Consider the following 23003-nt stretch of genomic DNA (forward strand, 5'->3'; position numbering starts at 1 on the left):
AAAAAACGTGTTTCTACCGATAAACATTATGTGCAAGAAGTAATTAAATTTGCATTAATTATTATTTGTTTTTAATGAATATTAAATTTCATTGATAACATAATTAAAATAAAGAGCGAAACATTTTTTATAAATGGAACACTATATTTAATATTAGTACATAATATATCCAGAATCACTATATTTGCCTTTTAATAAATATAATAGTACTTCATGATAAGCAATGATAGTATAAATGTCAATATTTTGGGTTATTTAAAACATTTAAGTAAGAGAGAAAAAGAATGGTTACATGTTGGAAATCTTAACTTGTTTTTGTACTAGTTACTTAGTTATTAATTGGTGCAATATATTTGTTACGTGAGCTGTCATAAGTATTTTGTCTTGTAATATTTGCGTATACAGATATATTGTAGCAATTTGAAAATTTAATTACTAGTTTTGTTTTATTATTAATAATAACAATCGTAGTCGTAGTCGTATGTTTGCAATTGCAATTGCAAACATACGACTACGACTACTATGTTTGCAATTGCAATTGCAAACATACGACTACGACTACGATTTGCAATTGCAATTGCAAACATACGACTACCTCAACTACCTCAACTGCATTGAGGAGGCCGAATAGTTTTGCCGAATATTCGGCTATTCGTTCTACCAGCTGTAGTTTGGTATTCGATCAAAGCCCGAATGTACTATTCATTGCAAGTCTAATCATAATGTTCCATATTAATTGAATCAGCAATTTGGCATGATTCCAGACGTTGTACGTTGACGATGTTTTTTGCAAGCAATCGAGCAAGCGAGTGGCACCTGATGTTAAGTTTTTTTCGCCGCTTATGGACATGCTAATAATGGAAATATCAATAAGTTACCGGCATTTGAGGTATCTGTTTGTCCACTTTTTGAAAGGCAACAATTCTAATTTTGGATGAACAGTAAATTGAAATTGATGCCATAGTTTGCAGGTACGTGGCACAAATCACCTGGAATAAACATCCATAACCACCTCAAATTTGTTTCAGCGACGTAATGTCCGAATAGGAAGTATGACTAAGTAAATATAACATTTATAATTTTATTTAGCATTAAATAAAGTCAAATCATGTATATATATAGTAGGTATCTACATATTTGTTATGATATTATACTAACTACTTTTAGATCAATGAAATCAATTGTGCCACTTTACAAAAAAATATTCTTACGTGTAAAACAAAGACCAATTTTATTAAAGTTCACTAATTACTGCGCTATCTGTGCAGTACAAATAAGGTCGTAATACAGAACGTATTATAAAGACGATGCACTGCAGTAAAGTTGCTGTTAAAATACTTCTATATGGCTGGTATATTGTGGGCATCCGAAAATGTTAGTGCTGCTGTTATCTATAATGGTGATGACGGTTGCTGCAGATTCGAAAGATCCGGCGGGGCAACAAATCGTACTTTTTAAAGAGAGAAATAAGGTAAGTTAAATAATCTTTACAGTTACTTCATGTTTTAACTATGATATCGAATTATATCATTCATTTAATTAAAATATTATTTAGAATCATAAATAGTAGTAATTGCGGAAACATAGCGGAATGTTGCTGGCTTTAGGTAAATAAAATCTTAATAACGTATATAACGTAACGTAAAAGTAATGTCATTTATATATTTATTTATAAATTTGGAGCTATAATTCTTGTCTAACGCAAAAATAATCGTCAACTCACCCTTTAAATCGGAACACAACAATACTAAGTTCCTATTGGCAAAAGAGACATAACATCTTTGTTTCCAAAGTTGGCGATGTAGCTTTTGGTTAATATCTCTTAGTGTCAATGTTAATGGGCGAAGGTGACCACTTACCAAAAGATTGCCCAATTGCCAGTTCGTCCATCAATTTTATATATAAAAAAAAGTTTTGGCCTGTCTACACTGCCTAATGGATAATCCTTTTTTGAAGTTAGTTAAAAATACTCGAAACGACACTTGTTTCGTGTCTTGTATGTCTTAATATTGACTTAATAGATTCTTTTTGGCTATTTTTAACTGTGGTATTTTTTTTAGAGTCCTGTTGGTATAATAACAACAAGCGCTGGGGCACCCGTTGAACAAAATGAGGCTTTAAACACTTTAAATACTAGACTTATATTTAATGAATACTTTATGGACACTATGACACATATTGTTCGTGAAAGAATACCGGAAAGATTAGTCCATGCGAAGGCGGGTGGAGCATTTGGTTATTTCGAAGTAACACATGATATAACACATATCTGTAAAGCTAAATTATTTAGCAAAATAGGCAAGAAAACGCCCGTTGCAGCAAGATTTTCACCAGCAATTATCGAAAGAGGCGGTAGTGACACATCACGCGACGCTAGAGGATTTGCTGTGAAGTTTTACACGGAAGATGGAAACTTCGATATAGTCGGATTTAACACACCTATGTATGCATACAACGACCCTCTTCTATTTCCTACATTCGTTCACGCACAAAAGAAAAATCCAGCGACTAATCTCTTTGACGCTAACACCTTTTGGGACTTTCTGACTTTACAACCCGAAAACTTTCACATGTTTCTCTTAGTTTTCGGAGATCGTGGTATACCAGATGGTTATCGTCATATGCCTGGTTTTGGAATTCACACATATCAAGTTGAAAATGAACACGGTGAGGTCAATTTTGTAAGATTTCACTTTGTGCCTGATGCTGGTATTAAAAATTTAAGAGCCGAAGAAGCTCAGAAATTAGGAGCTGAAGATCCTGATTACAATACAAGAGACTTGTATAGAGCTATAGGTAATGGTGATTTTCCGAGTTGGACAGTAAGTGTTCAAGTGTTAACTATTGATGATATTAAAAAAGCTGACTTTAACGTGTTTGATGTCACAAAGGTTATTCCTTTAGACGATTATCCTTTACATACTGTTGGTAAATTTATCCTCAATAAAAATGCAGTAAATTACTTCGCAGAAATAGAACAATTGGCGTTTAGTCCAGCTAATCTAGTTCCTGGTATACTCGGAGGGCCAGACAAAATTTTTGAAGCAAGACGATTAGTGTACCGAGACGCTCAGTATTACCGATTAGGAGCTAATTTCAATAGAATACCCGTAAACTGTCCTTTCAGAACAAAAACTTATGTATATAATAGGGACGGTCGCCCTCCAGTTAACGATAATGAGAAAGATATACCCAACTATTTTCCTAACTCGTTTAATGGCCCTGTTCCTTATATTGATAAGAAAAGGACAGAATTAATTGAAATCAAAGAACATGAACCAGATAATTTTAAACAGGCTACTGAATTGTATGTAAATGGGATGACGAGTGAGGAACGAGATAGGTTGGTTGAAAATGTATTGTACGATCTGGGTTCAGCGACAGCACGTTTACAAGAAAGAGCAGTGAAAATATTCTCAATAATACACCCAGATTTGGGTTCTCGAATAGAGCAGGGACTACGAGCGAATACAACAAAAAGTGCTAAAGTGATATAAAAGATTGACGACTGACAAGTGAAACTACAATATAAATATTTAATTCAGAAGATTAATAGAAATGGAAAATTGATAAAGCATGTATCGATATAGTAATAAAATGAAATTGATGACTAAAAAATGTGTTTCCCCAAAACTCAAAAATATTGTGTATTTAATTATTCTAAGAATTACACTTAAACTAATAACGATTAACTATTTTTTTTTTGCAAAGTGAAGGAGTTTTAATCATCGTGGAAATATTTTCATTAATATTATTTATATTTATTAATATTATTTCTTATACAGTTGCGTAATTTAAGTAGTTGGCGGTAATTTTTAATGTTATTATATGCATTATTATCCGGTATATAAATAAGGCGAGTAAAATAACTTTTATTTTTAAATATTTTCCGTCTAAAATAATGTCCGTTTCAATAATATTGATCGTCTAAATTAAACTCCTTGCGTAGCGTATGTATGTGTTGGCAACAATTAGGTTTTGTCTCTTCGACATTTCCAGAGTTGGAATCAATATCAATAAATTCAATACAAAAAAAATTAAAATCATCGCAGCAAATATTTACTATTTTACGGTTGAATTCCTGATGATTAGGTTGGGGTGAAGGTGCGCACGCCGGTCTGAGTAGTGCATAAGATTCTTGGTGGCGATTTAGGAACTATTTGAAAAGTGGAAATAGCCAAATGTAATGTAATATAAAAATAGGCAATTCTCCACAATGAAGAGAATCAAAGTCCGACACAATGTATTACCAACGTTTATAACGTTTATTAACGCAAGTTTACCAACTGTAATTTCTATAGAGGCCTCAACATCTATAGAAACTATCAACATCATTATTCGATACTACACTTCCGACATTATCTTATATATTATTACTACTATTGCTATTGCACGCCTTGGACAATCGTAATGGATGGAAAAAGTCATTTTGCATATACTTTGTTTATAAGCATTACATGCACTTAAACCTACAAAGCATTAAACTATTTTTTGTTTAATTAACTAAACTAAAAACTAACGTTTTATTTAATTTTTAATAATGAGCACGAGTAAAATTATTATTAAAATATTTATTATTTCAAATGTCTACGGCAGCGTGAGGCCATCCTGGCTACCGTACTCCTCAGTGCCGTTTGAAATAGGAGACGTGAGGCCCCCACCTTACGCATCCATGGCCCCAGGGACCTATCTTTTAAGCCCCGGGTGTCGAGTCTGTGGGAGGGTCGAGACGACGTCGACGTCATCTCCGCCGAGCAGGATCGGACCTTTCCCGTTCCCGCTCCACCGTCTCCTTCTGGACTATGACGGTCTCACAGAAGGAGGCTACGGCTCTCCTCGTCGAAAGGATGTCTATTCCAACTACAAAAGGGGTAAACTCAAATAAATAACTGACATTGAATTGACGCGGTATCATTGGTCGAGATGGCCTTGTGGTAAGAACGCGTGAATCTTAACCGATGATCGTGGGTTCAAACGCGCAAGCACCACTGAATTTTCATGTGCTTAGTTTGTGTTTATAATTCATCTCGTGCTTGACGGTGAAGGAAATCATCGTGAGGAAACCTGCATGTGTCTGATTTCATTGAAATTCTGCCACATGTGTATTCTACCAACCCGCATTGGAGCAGCGTGGTGGAATAAGCTCCAAACCTTCTCCTCAAAAGGGAGAGGAGGCCTTAGCCCAGCAGTGGGACATTAACAGGCTGTTACTACTACTACTACTACATTGGTCGAGAACTTGAATATTCTATGATATTATGGATTCGTAAAAAAAGGCGTCTTGAATATTGGTAAAGTTATTATCGGATCTATGGAAGTAAAATTAAAGTGTATATAAGCGGTTACGTGGAAAGGTGTTCTAATATAAATAAAGAAATATCAACAAGAACCGTTTGTAGTCTATATTATGGCAGAGCTAATCGTATGGAATGTGTAAATCTAAGGTTCGCTCATCTGTGATCCTTCGATTGGAATAGTCGCTATTGTAACATCCTAAGTTTGTTCAAAACCAGCAGTCGATCAATAAAATGTGCATACAAGTAGTAATTATTTATTTGGAATATAAAGTAACAAATAATAATTATTTCTAAAACATAATATACTTGATGGTAGGGAAAAGCTTTGAGCAAGCCCGTCTGAGTTGGTACCACCCATTCATCGCATATTCTACCGCAGAACAGCAATACTTAGTATTGTTGTGTTCCGATTTGAAGGGTGAGTGAATCAGCCTACTAACAGCCATATAATATCTTAGTTCCCAAGTTTAACGGAGCATTAGCGACGCAATGTAAGGAATTGTTAATATGACTTCAAGTGCGTGGGTCTATGTGTGGTCACCACTTAACATCAGCTGGCTCATTTGTCCGGCCATCTACCAATACCATAAAGAAAATAAGACAGGAGAAATTAAGTAGATTCAAAAAACACAAAAGATCTACATTCATTTCTTCTGGATGCTTTTGTAATGTAACACGGCATTAATATTTATAATAACAAATTATTGGACTTGGTATTAATATCATGGCTTAAACTTTTTTATGTTTATGTTTTCAATGTGTTATGTTTTAAAAATATGATTTTAATTAATGTTTGTATTGTATTAACAGGTGGCCTATTTACTCGTTCGCTTACCAATTTAATAAAAAACTCAATAATAACGCATGATTAGTAATTAATTTTGCCATTTAAGTATATTTATTGCTAGCGTTTTTAATCATTATGTTTTGTTTTATCAAAAATATACTAACCTACCAAAGAAAATATTGTACTTTATTTGGTATTATCAATTAGGTATTATCGAAAAGTTTCGCTTCACTTCCCACAATAGAGATTCGGTATTCATAGATGCAGTAACTCTTAGGTATATCTTGTGCTCCCTATTATTAATTAGGTGATTTCATTTTGTGCAATTCGTATTAAATTACGTGAGTTTATCAAAGTTTTTAAAAACATTCACTGATTTACCGATAAACTAAACAAATAGACTACATTTTAGCTTAAATTTTAGCTTGAGGTTTTTGTATTATAATTATATTTATATTTATTAACTTATAACATATTTATTTATATAAAAAAAATATCTGATGAAATAGTAATACCAACAGTCAGCCATGCGATCTTGCGAACCGTCGCGAAACCCAGCCGTCTTACACATTGCTTTATTAATGTCCCAAGTGTTTTTCTTATTCTACATTCCTTAAAAGTGGTTAAGGTAATAATATAATAGGTAATATCAGATTATACCTCGTTATATGTACATCAATCCACGGTTATTTAAGTACGTACATATATTTTGGTTTAACTTGAATATTTTAGGAATACTTTTTGAGTCATAAATGCGTTGGATGAAGTTATAGTATTGCCCCAGCATTTGTCAGAATACCGTGTTTAACAAAAACCTTGACATAATTGTCTATATCTCATACAATAAACAATATAAAAAACTTGCGATACTTATAGCCATAATTCGAAATTTGTCATTATGTAAATTTCGGATTAATTCAATCTGCGGTTTGCATGATTTTAGATTAAAGAAACAGCAAACTTTCCTCATCATTCCCCATAATATAAATATGACTAGGAAAATACGAAATTTCTAGACGATTTATTGAGTATTAAACAAAGTAAAATTATTACCAATACCTACAATTACGAATGCGCTTAGAATATTTATATAGTAATTGGTATGATATAGTTTTAACTGCTTTAAGATCAATGAAATCAATTGTGCCGCTATAAAAAAGTTTATTCTTACGTGTAAAACATTGACCAATTTTATTAAAGTTGACTAATGATTGCGGTGTCTGTGCAGTGCAAACAAGGTCGCAATACTCAAAGCATTATAAAGACGGTGCACTGCAGTAAAGTTGTTGTTGAAACACTTCTACATGACTGGTATATTGTGGACATTTGAAAATGTTAGTGCTACTGTTATCTATTATGGTGATGACGGTTGCTGCAGATTTGACAGATCCGGCGGCGCAACAAATTATTACGTTTAAAGAGAGAAATAAGGTAAGTTAAATAATCTGTACAGTTACTTCATGCTCTGATAATGAAATCGAATTATATCTTTCATTAAAACAAAATAGTACTCGTTATTATCCTTAATGATCATAAAGAGTACTAATAGAGGAAATATAACGGAATATTAATTTCTATCTATATAAATAAAATTAATCAAGGTGGCGCCTTTACCTTAGAGCTACTTAGTTAGCTTCAAATAACATTGAGATTAATTCATAAAATAGTTTTTTTCTAAAAAAACAACCAGATATTTGTCCGCTTTCAATGAAATCAAACAATGTTCAATACCAATGATATTCGGTTGTGATCGTCTTGTGGTGTTAAATTAGGTATTAAATTAAGTATATATATATATATATATATATATATATATATATATATATATATATATATAATATTTACGTTTCATAGATGAAGACCCAAACGTACATAAAAAAATATAATTCATTACATGCAGATAAATTGAGGGTTTTTTGAAGTCGGTTAAAAACATTCAATACGACGCATGTTTTGGAATTACTTCTTAATTTTTTTATGGCATTTATATTTCAGAATCCTATTGGTATTATAACAACAAGCGCCGGAGCCCCCGTTGAACACAGCGAAGCTTTAAACACTTTAAATACTAGACTTTTATTTAATGAATACTTTATGGACACTATGACTCATCTTGTTCGTGAAAGAATACCGGAACGATTAGTCCATGCGAAGGCGGGTGGAGCATTTGGTTATTTCGAAGTAACACATGATATAACACATATCTGTAAAGCTAAATTGTTTAGCAAAATAGGCAAGAAAACACCCGTTGCAGCAAGATTTTCACCCGTAGTTGTTGAAAGAGGCGGTAGTGATACATCACGCGACGCTAGAGGTTTTGCTGTGAAGTTTTACACGGAAGATGGAAACTTCGATATAGTCGGATTTAACACTCCTATGTATGTATACAACGACCCTCGTCTATTTCCTACATTCGTTCGTGCACAAAAGAAAAATCCAACGACTAACCTCTTTGACGCTAACACCTTTTGGGACTTTTTAACTTTACAACCCGAAAGTTTACACATGTTTCTCTTAGTTTTCGGAGATCGTGGTATACCAGATGGTTATCGTCATATGCCTGGTTTTGGAATTCACACATATCAAGTTGAAAATGAACACGGTGAGGTCAATTTTGTAAGATTTCACTTTGTGCCTGATGCTGGTATCAAAAATTTAAGAGCCGAAGAAGCTCAGAAAATAGGAGCTGAAGATCCTGATTACAATACAAGAGACTTGTATAGAGCTATAGGTAATGGTGATTTTCCGAGTTGGACAGTAAGTGTTCAAGTGCTAACTATTCATGATATTAAAAAAGCTGACTTTAACGTGTTTGATGTCACAAATATTATTCCTTTAGATGATTATCCTTTACATACTGTTGGTAAATTTATCCTCAATAAAAATGCGGTAAATTACTTCGCAGAAATAGAACAATTGGCATTTAATCCAGCTAATTTAGTTCCTGGTATACTTGGAGGGCCAGATAAAGTTTTTGAAGCAAGACGTTTAGCGTACCGAGATGCTCAGTATTACCGATTAGGGGCCAATTTCAACAGAATACCAGTAAACTGTCCTTTCAAAACAAAAACTTATGTATATAATAGGGACGGTCGCCCTCCAGTTAACGATAATGAGAAAGATATACCCAACTATTTTCCTAACTCGTTTAATGGTCCTGTTCCTTATATTGATAAGAAAAGGACAGAATTAATTGAAATCATAGAACATGAACCAGATAATTTTAAACAGGCTACTGAATTGTATGTAAATGGGATGACGAGTGAGGAACGAGCTAGGTTAGTTGAAAATGTATTGTACAGTCTGGGTTCAGCAACAGCACGTTTACAAGAAAGAGCAGTAAAAGTATTTTCAATAATACATCCAGATTTGGGTTCTCGAATACAGCAGGGACTACAAGCCAATACAACAAAAAGTGATATATACAATACATGGCATAATTGGAATTAGATTGTTTTATAAATTTATGTATTATGTACTAATGACACATCAAAATGAATATTAAATTCAGAAGATGTGAAAAACCATACCACGTTAAGGCTGAGGATAAGAAGGATGAATAGAAATGGAATATTGATAAAGCATGTATGTACCTATAGTAATAAAATAAAGTTGATGTCTATAAAATGTGTTTCACCAAAAGCCAAAAATTATTATATTAGTGGTTCATATTAAACCTACATTTAAAGTTATTCAGTATAAAGCGCTTAAAATATTGTTTATTGTTAAATATTTTAAATTCTGTTTAAACATTACATTACATACATTATTATCAGTCTCAATAAAAATGTAAGAAAAATAAACAATAACATAGTCTGTCGATGAAACTTTTCATCGAACCTGAACGAAGCCGATGAATATATTTATTTTATATGATTTATGTTGGCAACATAAATTATCCTAATGTTCCCTTAATGTATGTAAGGATAATCAATAATATCATACAAGGAAACAAAAAACAATACAGCAAATATTTACTGATGAGTGTGTAGGTTTCGGTGATGATGTGCATAGGAGTGGATCGAGGCCGTCCTACCAATCAATTATATGATGATAATATAATCGCGTAGTTTGTGATTGTGACCGTAGTGGACATTAACAAATTACTAACTGAATAGAAATATATAATGTGTTATTTTATTTTGTTAGAGCATTAAACTAATAGTTAATTAATAAGCATTAGTTTAATGCTATACATGAAAACCGTTACAATGGCGTTAGCCTTGCTCTAGACCTATTACATTTCGCAACGGAACTACTGTAAAAAGTAAGTGGAGTAAGTCAGGTCAAACATGATTTACTTGTTAAAACATGTAAAATAAAATGTTATGGATCTCTTTGTTTGTGGTTTGTTTATTTTATTTTTTCAAATAAGGTTGCAGTGTAATACCTGCTATTAAATAATTAGTACAATAAATTATACGAAATTTTTGCTTTTGCTTCATTCAGTATTTAAGTAACAAAAACAACTACGCTCACTTCATTTTTTCAGCGATATTTATACGTTTCTTAACGAAAACGAGAATAAATATATATTTCAGAGCAGCTGAGCGACACGTTGGTTGGTTAGAGGAGACATTGGAAATGACGATAATGGTAATTTGTCTGTTAATACTGTGACGTGGTTGGTTCGATCGTTTTTGTCAGTAGAAGTCATCTGATACCCGTATAAAACAATTGACAAATAACAAGTAACTCAAAGTACATAAAGTATACGAATATGTATATATTTTACTATTGTGGTAACTATTAGTATCAAGATATGAGTAAGTTGTTGTTATTTCAAATATCTATTCTTAGAAAGTAAGGTTAGCCTGTATGCGGATTGTTCAGCTTTCGAAACATTAATATTAGGCAAGTGCTAGTGTTACAATTAACACAATTTAATATTTTTTTAGACAGGAATGTAGCGGTAGGTAAGTACTGTGTGCTGGAATTCGCTGTGTTTTGATTAGAAGGGTGAGTCAGCCAGTGAAATAATAACAGCCTGTATATACCCTCCAACCATCCAGCTGTCCAATGCTTGATATATTTAAATATGGCAGAATGTCATCCAAGACTTTCAGGTTTCACGTTTTTTCTTCACTGTTGAGCACGAGATGAATTATTATAATAAATTAAGCACAAAAAATCAGTAGAGCTTGCTCAGTTTCTAGCTACTTCTTTGGGCTTATTCCAGTTTCTTAAATAATTTAAAAATATATATTCTACAAAAATAAGCCGAAGGTTTACTTAGTAGTATAGTATTATATAATAAATAAGTATTACTTAACATTCTGATGTAAATAAAATGTCTTAGAAAAAAAAGATAATAATAAAAAACAGAGGGTAATTTGTATATTTCTTTCTATTAGTACTAATCGTTGATTTTTTTTTGAACGAACTATGCTTTTTATGATCTAGGTTATATTTTTAATGTTTTTTTCCGTTAACGAATACCGAGAATCAATAAGGAATCAATGTAACTCAAATGAAGCCATTTCACGGATATCACATTTTTATTAACGATACGACTACTAGGGATACCAGTCACGTTCTTGATCGTACTTACAAACGCAAATAGTTCTTGAATATTATTAGAATATAATTGATTTTGTGACAATACTTTTGATTACGATTGCGGTGATCTGAGTATTATTTATTAAGAAAAACAGCTACAGTCACCCTCGAAAAATACTTTGATAAATCTTTAACACATTTTTTATATAATATATTTTATTAATTCGCCAATCACATACCAAGCTCTAATTTGCATCAGAACAACTCATAGCATTATATGTAGCTTTAGTAAAATATATTATTTTTACGTAAATCGAAGAACCCTGGGCTTAATAATCTCCGCTTAAATAAGATTTCAAAAATTAAGATAGATTTACGGCATTGAAATATTTTTTTAGGCTGACTGTACATATTTGTAACCTAGAATGGCGGAAGTCTACGCGGTTGGACAGATCTACTAAAGATGACATAAGGCTTTAGATTCTCTCTAACTATTAATTGCGGTCTGATTAAGCCATTGATCATATTGACACCCATTCTAATTAGCTATTCAGACGGATGTATCATGTTATTGAGGCTAAGAATATTTTTATGTAACTATAAGTAAAACATTCAACTTATGAAAGATTATACACCAAAAAGCGGCATTTTGATATTATAGATATCAAGATGTTAAGCTTCAATACGACTATTGAGCCTCAAGTTTAATTTATAAGGAATTTATGCTTTTTTAATGTTTAATAAGAAACATGTTAGGTACGTGTCGTAGTAGAATGATCATAAAAATATTTATTATTCTAAATGCCTACAAATGTCACGTGTTAAATTTGTATGTAAGTGACATTGCAGTTGCAATAGATGAGGCGTTATAAATTTTTACGTTGAGAACGGTTACAAAACTGCTTATTTTATAAAAGATCGAAGATCGGATCTAACAAACGACTCAAATATTATCTCTATTAATAAAAATTGTATTTTAAAAATATTAATTACTCAAAATATAAATTTGTGTTATTAAAATTTTAAACGAAATTATTTAATAATACAATAAGTACTAGAATGCATTGGACGCATTGTAACTTCCATTGCATCCGTTTCTTAAATTGCTTATTAAAAGGGTGATAAAGAACTGAGATCGACAAATTGTTAAAACCTACTATCTAAATACTTTTATAATATATGTGAATAGTATATAAATAATTATAGATTATTCAGATATATCTGTAGTCACAGCAGAGCCACGCCACATTAAAATCCAATTATGTTAAAAAACATCGTGTTAAATAAAATATCGCGAGATTGTAAATGAATGTAACAATATCAAAGAACACGCAGCACCGTGTTTAAGATTCGTATCCTGATGTCAAAAAAGACTAGTAAAGGGTCAATAAAGCGTTAATTAATTTAAGCATTAATAGAGCAATGATTTACTGATCAACTAGCGATGTCAAAGTCGCATTGTCGATCATGACCCCGTCCGTGGGCTATTGTCGTTTCCACTCCTAACACAAGCTTTACGATTGATTGTAGAGGTAAAAAGGAATATTACTAATTCCTTAAAGAAAATGCATTGTTATTATTCTTTTAAAAAATATAAATGGATAGATTTACTAGTTGTTTACTTTAAAATAGAGCTGTTATTTAAAACGATAGTTTATATTAAATTATTTTAAAATTAATAATAATACCTTAATCGTTTTATTGACTAATGAAACTACTTCGAAACTACAAATAAATATATTAATACACAATATGTACATAATTTTAGGTTGAGCGGTTTCATTTTCATAATGGTTACTACGAAAAGGGTCCAAAAGAAAATCGCTAATAACAAGTAGGCAAGTGAACGGGGCACAGTCCGTAAAGTATCACTTTCGTATACTAGTAAAAAGGAATATTGCGACAATTTCCCATCGGCTTCTAGTGTTACACATATCGAATCCAGCTTTCTAGTGAAAACGGAGCGTTTGTGGTGGGTTGTGCAACGTACCGGAAGAGTAGGAGTATGGATAGACAAAACAATTAAATAATTTCAATTATAGAAAAACGTATTATACTAATGTGAGAATTTAAATACATAGAAATATAATACATACTAAGCAATTAATATATATATATATGTTTTTCAGCTTGTATTTTGTCAATTTTTCTTCAAGTTGCAGTTATTATATGTTAAAATACAATGTACATATTGAATATTCTTAGTTAATTTGTCAGCTCATTTGTTATATGACAAAAATTGTACACTTATGTTCTACGTATTTACAATTAAAAGAATAAAACATGGACATTAGAAAAATATATATTTCTGTTTATTTTTCTGTCGGTACTAAATCTGTCTCGATATGAAGGGATCCGCAACAATTGTAACACATTGGTTACAACAATTTATGTGAAAATACGACGCCCTCCCATTAACAGCAAAGATGGTATCTCATCTCATTGTTATATATTCGTAACTAATTGCCTTCACAATGAGTAATTAAAAAGCTCGCTGGTATCAAACCGACACGCTAAAATTTTAGAAACTAGGAAGATTAAGGTTTTCCATATTGCTCGAATAGATGATTCATATAAATTGTATAGTGCTTTCTCTTATTAGACAATCTATGAACTTATAGATGCTTTTTCTAATACTAAATACTAAATCTTGTCTTGTCACATACATAAATATTGTCTTAGGAGAAACACTTATTTACATTTTAACGCTTCGTAAATAAATCTATTTGATGAATATGGAAAAACGAGCCATATTAACTATAGTAATTGTCTATTTTAGTGCTATTTATTGATTTAATTTAGTTTTGAAACATTTAGGAGTTAACCATGCGATGATTAGTGATCACGTTTGCCCATACAAACTGGATATTGTAAGAAATATGAAGCAGTTCTTACACTATCGATGCGTTACTTATCACGAAATTAACAGAAGCCATTAAGGAGATCTGAGCCATTAAGGCACTCTACGTTGAGTTTTGTGTTATAGCTTACTGAATAGCTATTCTGCATGCTGGATTCCATATTCATTTGAGACTTGCCATTTTCAATATAAATAAAAAATTAATCTAAATAATTTTTGTATTTATGTCGTATAACATTTTTTATAGCGATTTCTCGCTATCCAGTGGGCGGTCGGTGCTTCGTTTTGATTAATGTCAATTTGATGTGACGCGATTTGTTAATGGCTTTAAACAGCTACAGGGTGTTTATGGGCGTGGTGATTAAATACATTCGTTTGAGTTTGTAACTACTGAGAGTGCGGTCTTTGTCGTAACATGATTACACACAGATTAGATACTTAAGAAATGAAATATGGGACGCATTTTACAAAACTTTTTACGCTTCAAGGCATAAAAGCTTCATTATAAGGTAATTATTATAAATATTAAACCTTATTTATGGCACATACATAACTATTAAAACGCTTTCTTGTATCTTAATCATTTTTACAAGCTATATAATATAGCTTGTTAGTACTAAAATGAATGAAACCGGTGAAGTTAAAGGGCCTTGTGTACAAGTGCATCATCCGACCAGTTCTATTATACGGCAGCAAGACGTGTCTAGCAACTTCACGTCGCGGAGATGAAGATGCTGAGGTGGATGTGTGGCGACTAGATTGCATTCGTAACGAGTACATCCGTGGCAGCCTCGGCGATTGCAATGTAGTGGATAAGTTGCAGGAAAACCGTCTGCGTTGGTTTGGTCGCAGACCGCCAGGCTATGTCGGAAACCGACGCCTGTACTTTGTTGTCGAAGGCCCTATCATCCCGCGGCAGGCCCAAGAAGCGCTGGCTCGATGTCGTGAGGGACAATTTGAGAGAGCATGATCTCACTAAAGAGGATGCTTTAGATCAGGCAAAGTGGATGAATAGATGCAGGAAAAAAGACCCTGTCGTTGCTAGGCCGGGAAAACGCTAGGCAGAAGAAGAAAGGTTGAAATAACATGTTAACATGTTGTGTTATTGAACAAATAATGGCCGCGTGAATTTTTTTTTCATACTGGTTAGCTAAACTAAAATTCTATCGTTAAATTGTTTTGAAGATAATTATTCTATTTCGAAACAATAACATACAAAAATTAATGTATATCTTGTAGAGTTTACAAATATCAATAATTTATTTTTTAATTTATTTATTATTTATTAATAAATATTACATTGTTTCGAAAATTATTTTTTGTATATGTAGTTGATATATACGAATCAACAATGTTTGAGATATGTAGACAAATGAAGTCCGTTAAGCAGACAGGCAAATGGACCACTTAATTGAAATTGGCACTGTAAGAAATGTTAATTATCCCTTATATCGTCAATGCGCTACTAACGTTGAGAATTAAGATGTTATGTCCCTTGTGCCAATAGGTACACTGGTTCACTCACTCGTTCAAATCGAAAACAACATATAACAACATATGTTGCTGTTTAGCAGTAGAATACATGAAGAGTCGGTATTATCTACCTAAAAGGGCTTACACTACACCCTGCCACCAAGTAAATTAATAACAATTATTCTCAAATATAGGCAGATAGTACACATAAAACGTAGGTTAAATCGTAAGAAGCATAATTGCATTTTAAATACGTAATCATTTGACTTTTCATCTCATAAACAACATAAAACAAATCATTGTAAGAAAACCAACACATACATATATATGTATGTTGAAATCAAATTTCCTCATATTTTTCTTCAACAATAGCTGCTATTGCTCCTCATTTTAGCTAGTTTTGTAACATCATTGTATCTAAATTTTATTTGAAAAACTCAAATTTAATTAATACATCACAAGCCTGATACTAAAAAAAATTAGCCAGTTTTAATGCATACATTATGTTATAATTTATTTTCATAAGAATTATTTACATCGCAAATCCAGTCCTTTTAGTAAGAAAGTAACCAGCACTCCTGACAGCGGTAAAGCCATTAAAATATGGTGTTATATTTTTAATAAAAGCTTTATCAGTAATAAAATTATAATTTCGACGTTAGCTTAGCATACTTAGCTCAAAAAAAAGTATTTTGCTTTTACCAGCGCACGATTCGGTTTATAAAATATAATTATTAAGTTTTATTTATTGTCTATACCTTCGCACCAACAAACTCATTGTCAATATTGCAATAAGTATCATGAATATATAATTACAAACGTGATACTAACAAACGACAATTTAACATATTCACGATCTAGCGAAAAACAGGATAATTGCGAGACTATTTATGAGATCGGCAACTATTATTAAGCTAATCGTATTTAGATTTATAAAAACATCAATGAAAAAAAAGAATTACAATTTTATCGTAATTTGATACAATATTAACAACGATATTATATTGTGCCATTGCCTTTTGCAAACAATAAGATAAAAAACTGCATTGGTGTCATAGTCAGGCCGTCATAAAGCGCATTTACACAAGCACGCGATGCGATGATTGTAATTCGAAATACGACTCGAATGAATAAACGGTTAGCTCATCAATCGTTTCAGCTTGTTGATAGTATCGCTCTTGATAGTGGTTTGGTCAATTTTGTTAGTATTTCTCGTTGTATAATAGATCTAAGATAAATGGATTTAGTACGTTTTTAAGTCTAATATCCGAGTCTGAATTTTCACATTATTTACGAATTTTATCATTAATTACTTATATGCGGAATATTAATCAGAATGGAATAGAATTATAAAGGTAATTTTTAAGTACTAGCATCAGATAATCTCTAAATGTACTGTAGTTGCTTCTAGAGTATAGTCGTGTCGTCCATTATTACTGAAACCACCACCACTACCACCAGAATGAGAATACCACTACTACCATCAGAATGTGTAAATATATAAGTCCCTTGTGTTTACGCGAATGTTCGGCGAACGTTTCATTGAGTAGTGAAGCGAATAGTGAGAACTCGCACGTGTAAATACGGTAATACATAGTCAACAAATGTTATTTTAATAAAATGATAGTGCAACAATTCAGTGGTAGAGGTGAACAGTGAAAGGGCTATGGCACTCACGGTTATTCTACAACATAATACCTTTTATTTATTGTTTGCGAATAATTGGAAAGTGTTGCGATAACTTATGTTTAGTTAGATAAAGATAACGATGTTTGCATTTCTGCGACAAAATAAATTTATTACATACTTCAATTTTATATTTCCGTACCTCGCTTATTGCAAATTGTTCTAAACTCATACAGTAAACATATACATATAGAATTTGGTTCAATCACTGCTGAAATTTTTAAAAGTTATTTTTCTAACGACAACACCGGGAACTTTGTTACAAAGTTTGATGTTAATTTGATTTATCAGCTCCTTCTATTGTCTCCAAGCCTTGTTAGACTTCCAATTAAGAATATAATTCAATCGACTCAACAGAAAGCTTCGTTAATTGCCTTTTAAGACTTAATACAGTTTATTTAATAGTTAATTCTCTAAATAAGAAATTTACATCGTTTTATTTTAAAAATAAAACTTAAAATTGTAACAATTAGATCTAGTGCCTAGTGCCTTGACCATTAATATCTAATCGTGTATTAAAAAGTTAAGATAATACGATAGGATATATAAATTGCTTTATTAAAATTTTTCAGTTGTGTATAATAATTAAAAATATAAACATTTTCTCCTTCACCCCATTGTGCATTTTTTTTATTACGCTGGAAAAACGGTTTACGCGTTTCCCCCACGGGAACAGTGGGGTATGTGGGGCTCGCCGATGTCCGAGGTACCGAGTGCGCCCCGAAAAACGGAATACCCACTAAAAAACCAGCGGTACCCTTTCCGTCATAACGAGGAGCGCGACGGGATCGCTTGCGCATGCTACCGCGATGCTCTGACGGGCGGCCTACGTTTGCAGGGTTCCATTTTCTAGGGGGATTACCAGGGTACTGAGAACCCCCTGGCGACACCTATTGCGGCGGAGGGAGAAGGTAAGCATAGCGCCTTATTCTTCTCCCCAGTCTTCTTCGGCGGAGCAGGTTTGCAGCGGCGTCCTCTTCCCGCTTCCACTCCGCGGCCTCCTTCTGCGACATTACATTTTCACAGAAGGAGACCATTTCCGACCAGCACTCATCGCTTCCGAGCATCGCGTTGATGATGCTCGGCAAGGAGAGGTCGACAACTGCCGCCAGGGAAAGTCACTGGGGCCTCCACGCTCCCCATTGTGCATTTGAAAATAGTGATGTTTGTGCATTTGAAAATAGTGATGTTTGTGCATCATTCAATCCGCATTGGAACTGCATGGTAGAATAAGCTACAAACATCCTCCTCAAAAGGAAACTCCTTAGCCCAGCAGTGGCACCTTCATAGGCTGTTACTTTTCATTTTACTTTTATATTTATTTATGAACTATGGTTCGTTATTTTTAATGTTAAATGGGTGGTAAAATCAGATAAGCCCGTATTAAGCTCTCACAACGATAAAACCTTAATACAATCTATACTAACCTTATTACAATCTTTAAGGACTTTTTCCTCTTTCTTTCAAGCACTGTTTTTGATTATTATTATTAACAATAAATCTATTAGGGAAATATACTTTTTTTTCACGCAGTGGAAGCCTTCAGTAAGGTACCCAGTTCCCATGGGACGGGGGAACTGGGTTATGTGGGATTCGGACCCACTAAAACCACTGTGATGGCCGTCCTCGGCACGGATCGGAGAGGCTGCGGGATCGTTTTGATATAACGCGCGAGGCCATCCCGGCTGCAGTCCTCCGGCCCTGACCGTCTGAAATAAGACACGCGAGGCCCCCACCTAACGCATCCACGGCCCCAGGGTTACGCCCTATCTTTTAAGCCCCGGGGCTGTAGGCTGTAAATAAACTTAAGGCAACACACACGACTGTCATAATATATTTCAAACATATTCCAACCCATTTCTTAGCTTAGATTATTTTAATGAACCATTTATATACGATGAATAAAGTTCGTGCATGTGTTGTTTAGCCACTAGTATTAAGTTCAAAGAGTTAACGCTTCAGCGCGGCCCCACGTGATGCGAGATAACAGTAATAAATGACACTGTTCATGGTTCTGTTACACCTATAACTGACCATACGTAACGTACTTATAAATTTCAGAATAAACTTGCAGTGATAGCATTTTAAAAAATGATTTGATAATTTTTAATTCCTCTGAGACTGTTAATATATACTCTTATATTGGCGTCTCCTAACATAGACCATATTTGCTTTAAAGGAGACCTCAACCACACACTTAGTATCACAGATAAAGTATTTTTTTTATAACTATTATTATAATTAAATAGACAAAGAAAAAACAGTTCAGTACATTTATCGACTCGGCAAAACAAAATGGAAGTTCCATGGAACGGAATGGTACATTTTCATGTTACCATTTAGAGCAGTTGATAGAAGTTATTATGGTCGAATTAGGAGAACTAGAGGAACACTGACCGACTGTTATTTGAAGATGGTCTTGCAAATTAAAATTAATTTTAAAACCGTGTTTACTCGATATAAAAAATATATAAATTTCTTTATGACATTGTGGTTAAAAATACTCCTTCTAAATCTTTTGTGACTTTTATTTATGATATATACGCACAAATTCAAGGACGCCATTGAGTGTGTCGCAGTACAAAAGTAACAACTTAAGATGCATTTCTTTAACGTTTGTATTTTCGTTTGTCTATCGATGATTATTTTCCAAACAAATATATTTCTTTTCTGTTCTGTTCTTCAACTTACTATGTACTATATAAACTTGTACTATTATACCGACATCTCATCAGTGAAAAATTTTAAACTAGCAATCAAATATCGAATAAATTGGTCAAGCAAAGCAACGGCATCAATTTCTATGATGTATATATCTTATATTCCATTCACCTGTTTAAGCTTAACTTGTAATCAACCCATCACTTATAAGGGCCGTTAAACCATTAATAGGTTAACGGTCGAGACGACCGCTGAAAGGACATGCCATTAAATCGGCTGTAAAACACAGCCTACGCATTATTGGCACCACAATGTTGCAAGCGCTACGTAACAATCATATAATTCGCTGCTATTATCAATGGACTTCAAGAATATTACACACACAACTGTATTTCTAGATATTTTATCGTGTACAGATACAACTTATTTGCTGTTTTAAGTGTCAAATAAATTAATTGATTCACATATTTAGATTACATATAATTTTATAATAAGTATATATATAAGAATATATTATTAAATTAATGAAATGCGTTACTTATATATTATATTAGTTATAGTTATTTTTATAAAGCTAATAACAAGACCAAAACAACAGCTGATAAGTTAGCCGTTAAATTAATTATCTTCACTAAGCATAGCTTAACTAGAAGTTAAACATAATACATAAATTCTTTTATCTCAACACATGTTCGCTTGTAACACGCCGATTGTTATCATAATCACTAATTGTTTACATGAATTTAGTACCTGATTCTAATTTTCTATTACCTTACGCGACTAGTAATAAGTAACGCTAATTAAGCTAAACAATAACGTTTTCCAAAACAAAACAAAGGGGCTCGAAACGGTTTCACAGCCTTCCTGTTTAAATTCTGCAAGTAGCCTATCGCGTGAAAACAGACTCGTTGAAAATTTAGTATTGTCATCCACTTAATGTGTGGTGCAATGAAATAATACACGATTTAAATATATACGGCTGATGTTTGCGCGGCGCGTATAACTAAGCGACTGTCTAAGCTAAACTTTAATTTTTCATAATTTACATCAATACCTATTATCAGTTTTTGGTTTTTATTTACACATTAATAGTGAGATAAATTGTTGTGTATGTACATTGTATTTGTATTATGTAAAAAGTTACAGTGCACTACAGGTCAAAGATCTTTTTTCATCTAGAAGTGTAATAAAATCGATAGAATATACACATCACATACATATTTTTTCCTAATACCAATAACAAATGGAAAAATTAAAAAAGTTATCAGTTGTTTTTGATATGATGCATCAATTTTCACTTAAGATTAATTCGGTTATTGATGAAAGACATTGTATAATATCTGCTTGTAACGTTTTGCTAAGCCATGCTCGACTTAGCTATATCCAGTAGTTATGGTCTTATTAGCTTTTGTAAGGTTTGTTCAAAGAATTTTTTATCACAAAATGACCTTTATAATTATAGACGTAAGGTCGATTCGTACTTATATGAGCATGTGTACATCCACTTTTACTCTCAAGGTATTTTACACCACGAACGTGACAATAGGCCATTTGACCACATGTAGGGCTAAATAAGGTAACGCACTTAAATATAAGGTCTGTTCTAGGAGAAAGTTGCGGGGTAATTTTGATGAAATATGTTTTAGAATATAATTAATGTATATACTGTATATATATGGAAATGCCAATAAAATTAATTAAGAAAAAACATTTTTGCAATTAAAAGATTTATTTAATTCTTGCAGTGAGAAAGAAACAACAGAACTTGAGATGACTTATTAAAGTGTTATCTAGCTCATATATTACAATTTAACACATTGATATAGTGATGTTCAAAGGTCAAGTATCATAGACAAGAGTGCATGCCATAATTCCCTACAGGCTAACATATATTGTCGAGTAAGTAATTCTCGGGGAAAGAGGACTAAAATAGAAACAAAACAATATTAAAATCAACTTATTTAAAGACATCATATTGACAGTTGTCATTTTAAAACTTTTTTAAATTTGATTTAAGAAAAAAAGGTCATTAATCAAATTTTTAATTTTAAGTATGTGAATTTAAGAAATATATTAATAATGTCCTCCATACCAATTTCGGCCACGACGGCCAATCTCAAGAGAGATTAGCCAACTACGCAGGAGATATTATAGTGCACAAGTGTGTGCGCAAACACATGTGCACTCTCTATTCCCTAACTCTCATGATCCGATGGGAAGGTAATCCGACACGACCAGAAAGAGTTCAGGCGCATGACCAACGGCTTTACGTGCTTATCGAGGCACGGGAGTGTACACACTTCCAACTCCCAGACTCCGGGCTGCTACTGATAATTTTCTGACAGAAAAACTCAATAACTTTCTATTGGCCCGACCTAGTAATTGAACCCAGGACCTCCTGGTCTGCGGCCTTACATCAAGCCACTAGACTAACGAGACAGTCAAAAATAAATAAATATATTATTAGTATGTTAAACAATTATATTGACATATGTTAGTGGCATTATGTTTTATTATAAATTTATGTTGTTATTTGATAACTTAAAAGATAAAATTATTCTAATCTATTTAATAACATTGTTACAAGTTTATTGAAGTTTTAAAATATTATAATACAATGGTACTTGTATATTCAAATTCTATAGTTCATTCTAAAAACTCGTATAGTTAAATTGTTCCAAGCCTATTGATCCAAATATTAATCTTTCAACCGAATTATTGATATAATATTCCTCCCACT

General features: G+C 32.7%; 2 protein-coding genes across 2 annotated transcripts; both read left to right on the forward strand.

The window, feature by feature from the left end:
• The first annotated feature begins 1372 nt into the window (after positions 1-1372).
• LOC126768741 (catalase-like) lies at positions 1373-3022 on the forward strand. The gene is made up of 3 exons (XM_050487021.1): positions 1373-1471; positions 2061-2443; positions 2971-3022. Exons 1-3 carry the CDS (start codon positions 1373-1375, stop codon positions 2990-2992), a joined length of 504 nt encoding a protein of 167 aa, XP_050342978.1. The 3' UTR covers positions 2993-3022.
• Positions 3023-7416: 4394 nt separating this feature from the next.
• Positions 7417-9534, forward strand: LOC126768417 (catalase-like). Its single transcript, XM_050486445.1, has 2 exons — positions 7417-7515; positions 8080-9534. The coding sequence occupies exons 1-2, from the start codon at positions 7417-7419 to the stop codon at positions 9532-9534; spliced, it is 1554 nt and encodes a 517-aa protein (XP_050342402.1).
• The last annotated feature ends 13469 nt before the right edge of the window (positions 9535-23003 follow it).

This window comes from Nymphalis io, chromosome 5 (genome assembly GCF_905147045.1).
Source record: "Nymphalis io chromosome 5, ilAglIoxx1.1, whole genome shotgun sequence".
Lineage (NCBI taxonomy): Eukaryota > Metazoa > Arthropoda > Insecta > Lepidoptera > Nymphalidae > Nymphalis > Nymphalis io.

Bases quoted from the DNA above. Each gene is read 5' to 3' on its own strand.
- LOC126768417 (XM_050486445.1), top strand. From the start codon at position 7,417: ATGTTAGTGCTACTGTTATCTATTATGGTGATGACGGTTGCTGCAGAT. The intron at 7,516-8,079 runs GTAAGTTAAATA...TTTATATTTCAG, and splicing joins CGTTTAAAGAGAGAAATAAG to AATCCTATTGGTATTATAAC.
- LOC126768741 (XM_050487021.1), top strand. From the start codon at position 1,373: ATGTTAGTGCTGCTGTTATCTATAATGGTGATGACGGTTGCTGCAGAT. The intron at 1,472-2,060 runs GTAAGTTAAATA...TATTTTTTTTAG, and splicing joins TTTTTAAAGAGAGAAATAAG to AGTCCTGTTGGTATAATAAC. The intron at 2,444-2,970 runs GTATGCATACAA...ATTACTTCGCAG, and splicing joins GTCGGATTTAACACACCTAT to AAATAGAACAATTGGCGTTT.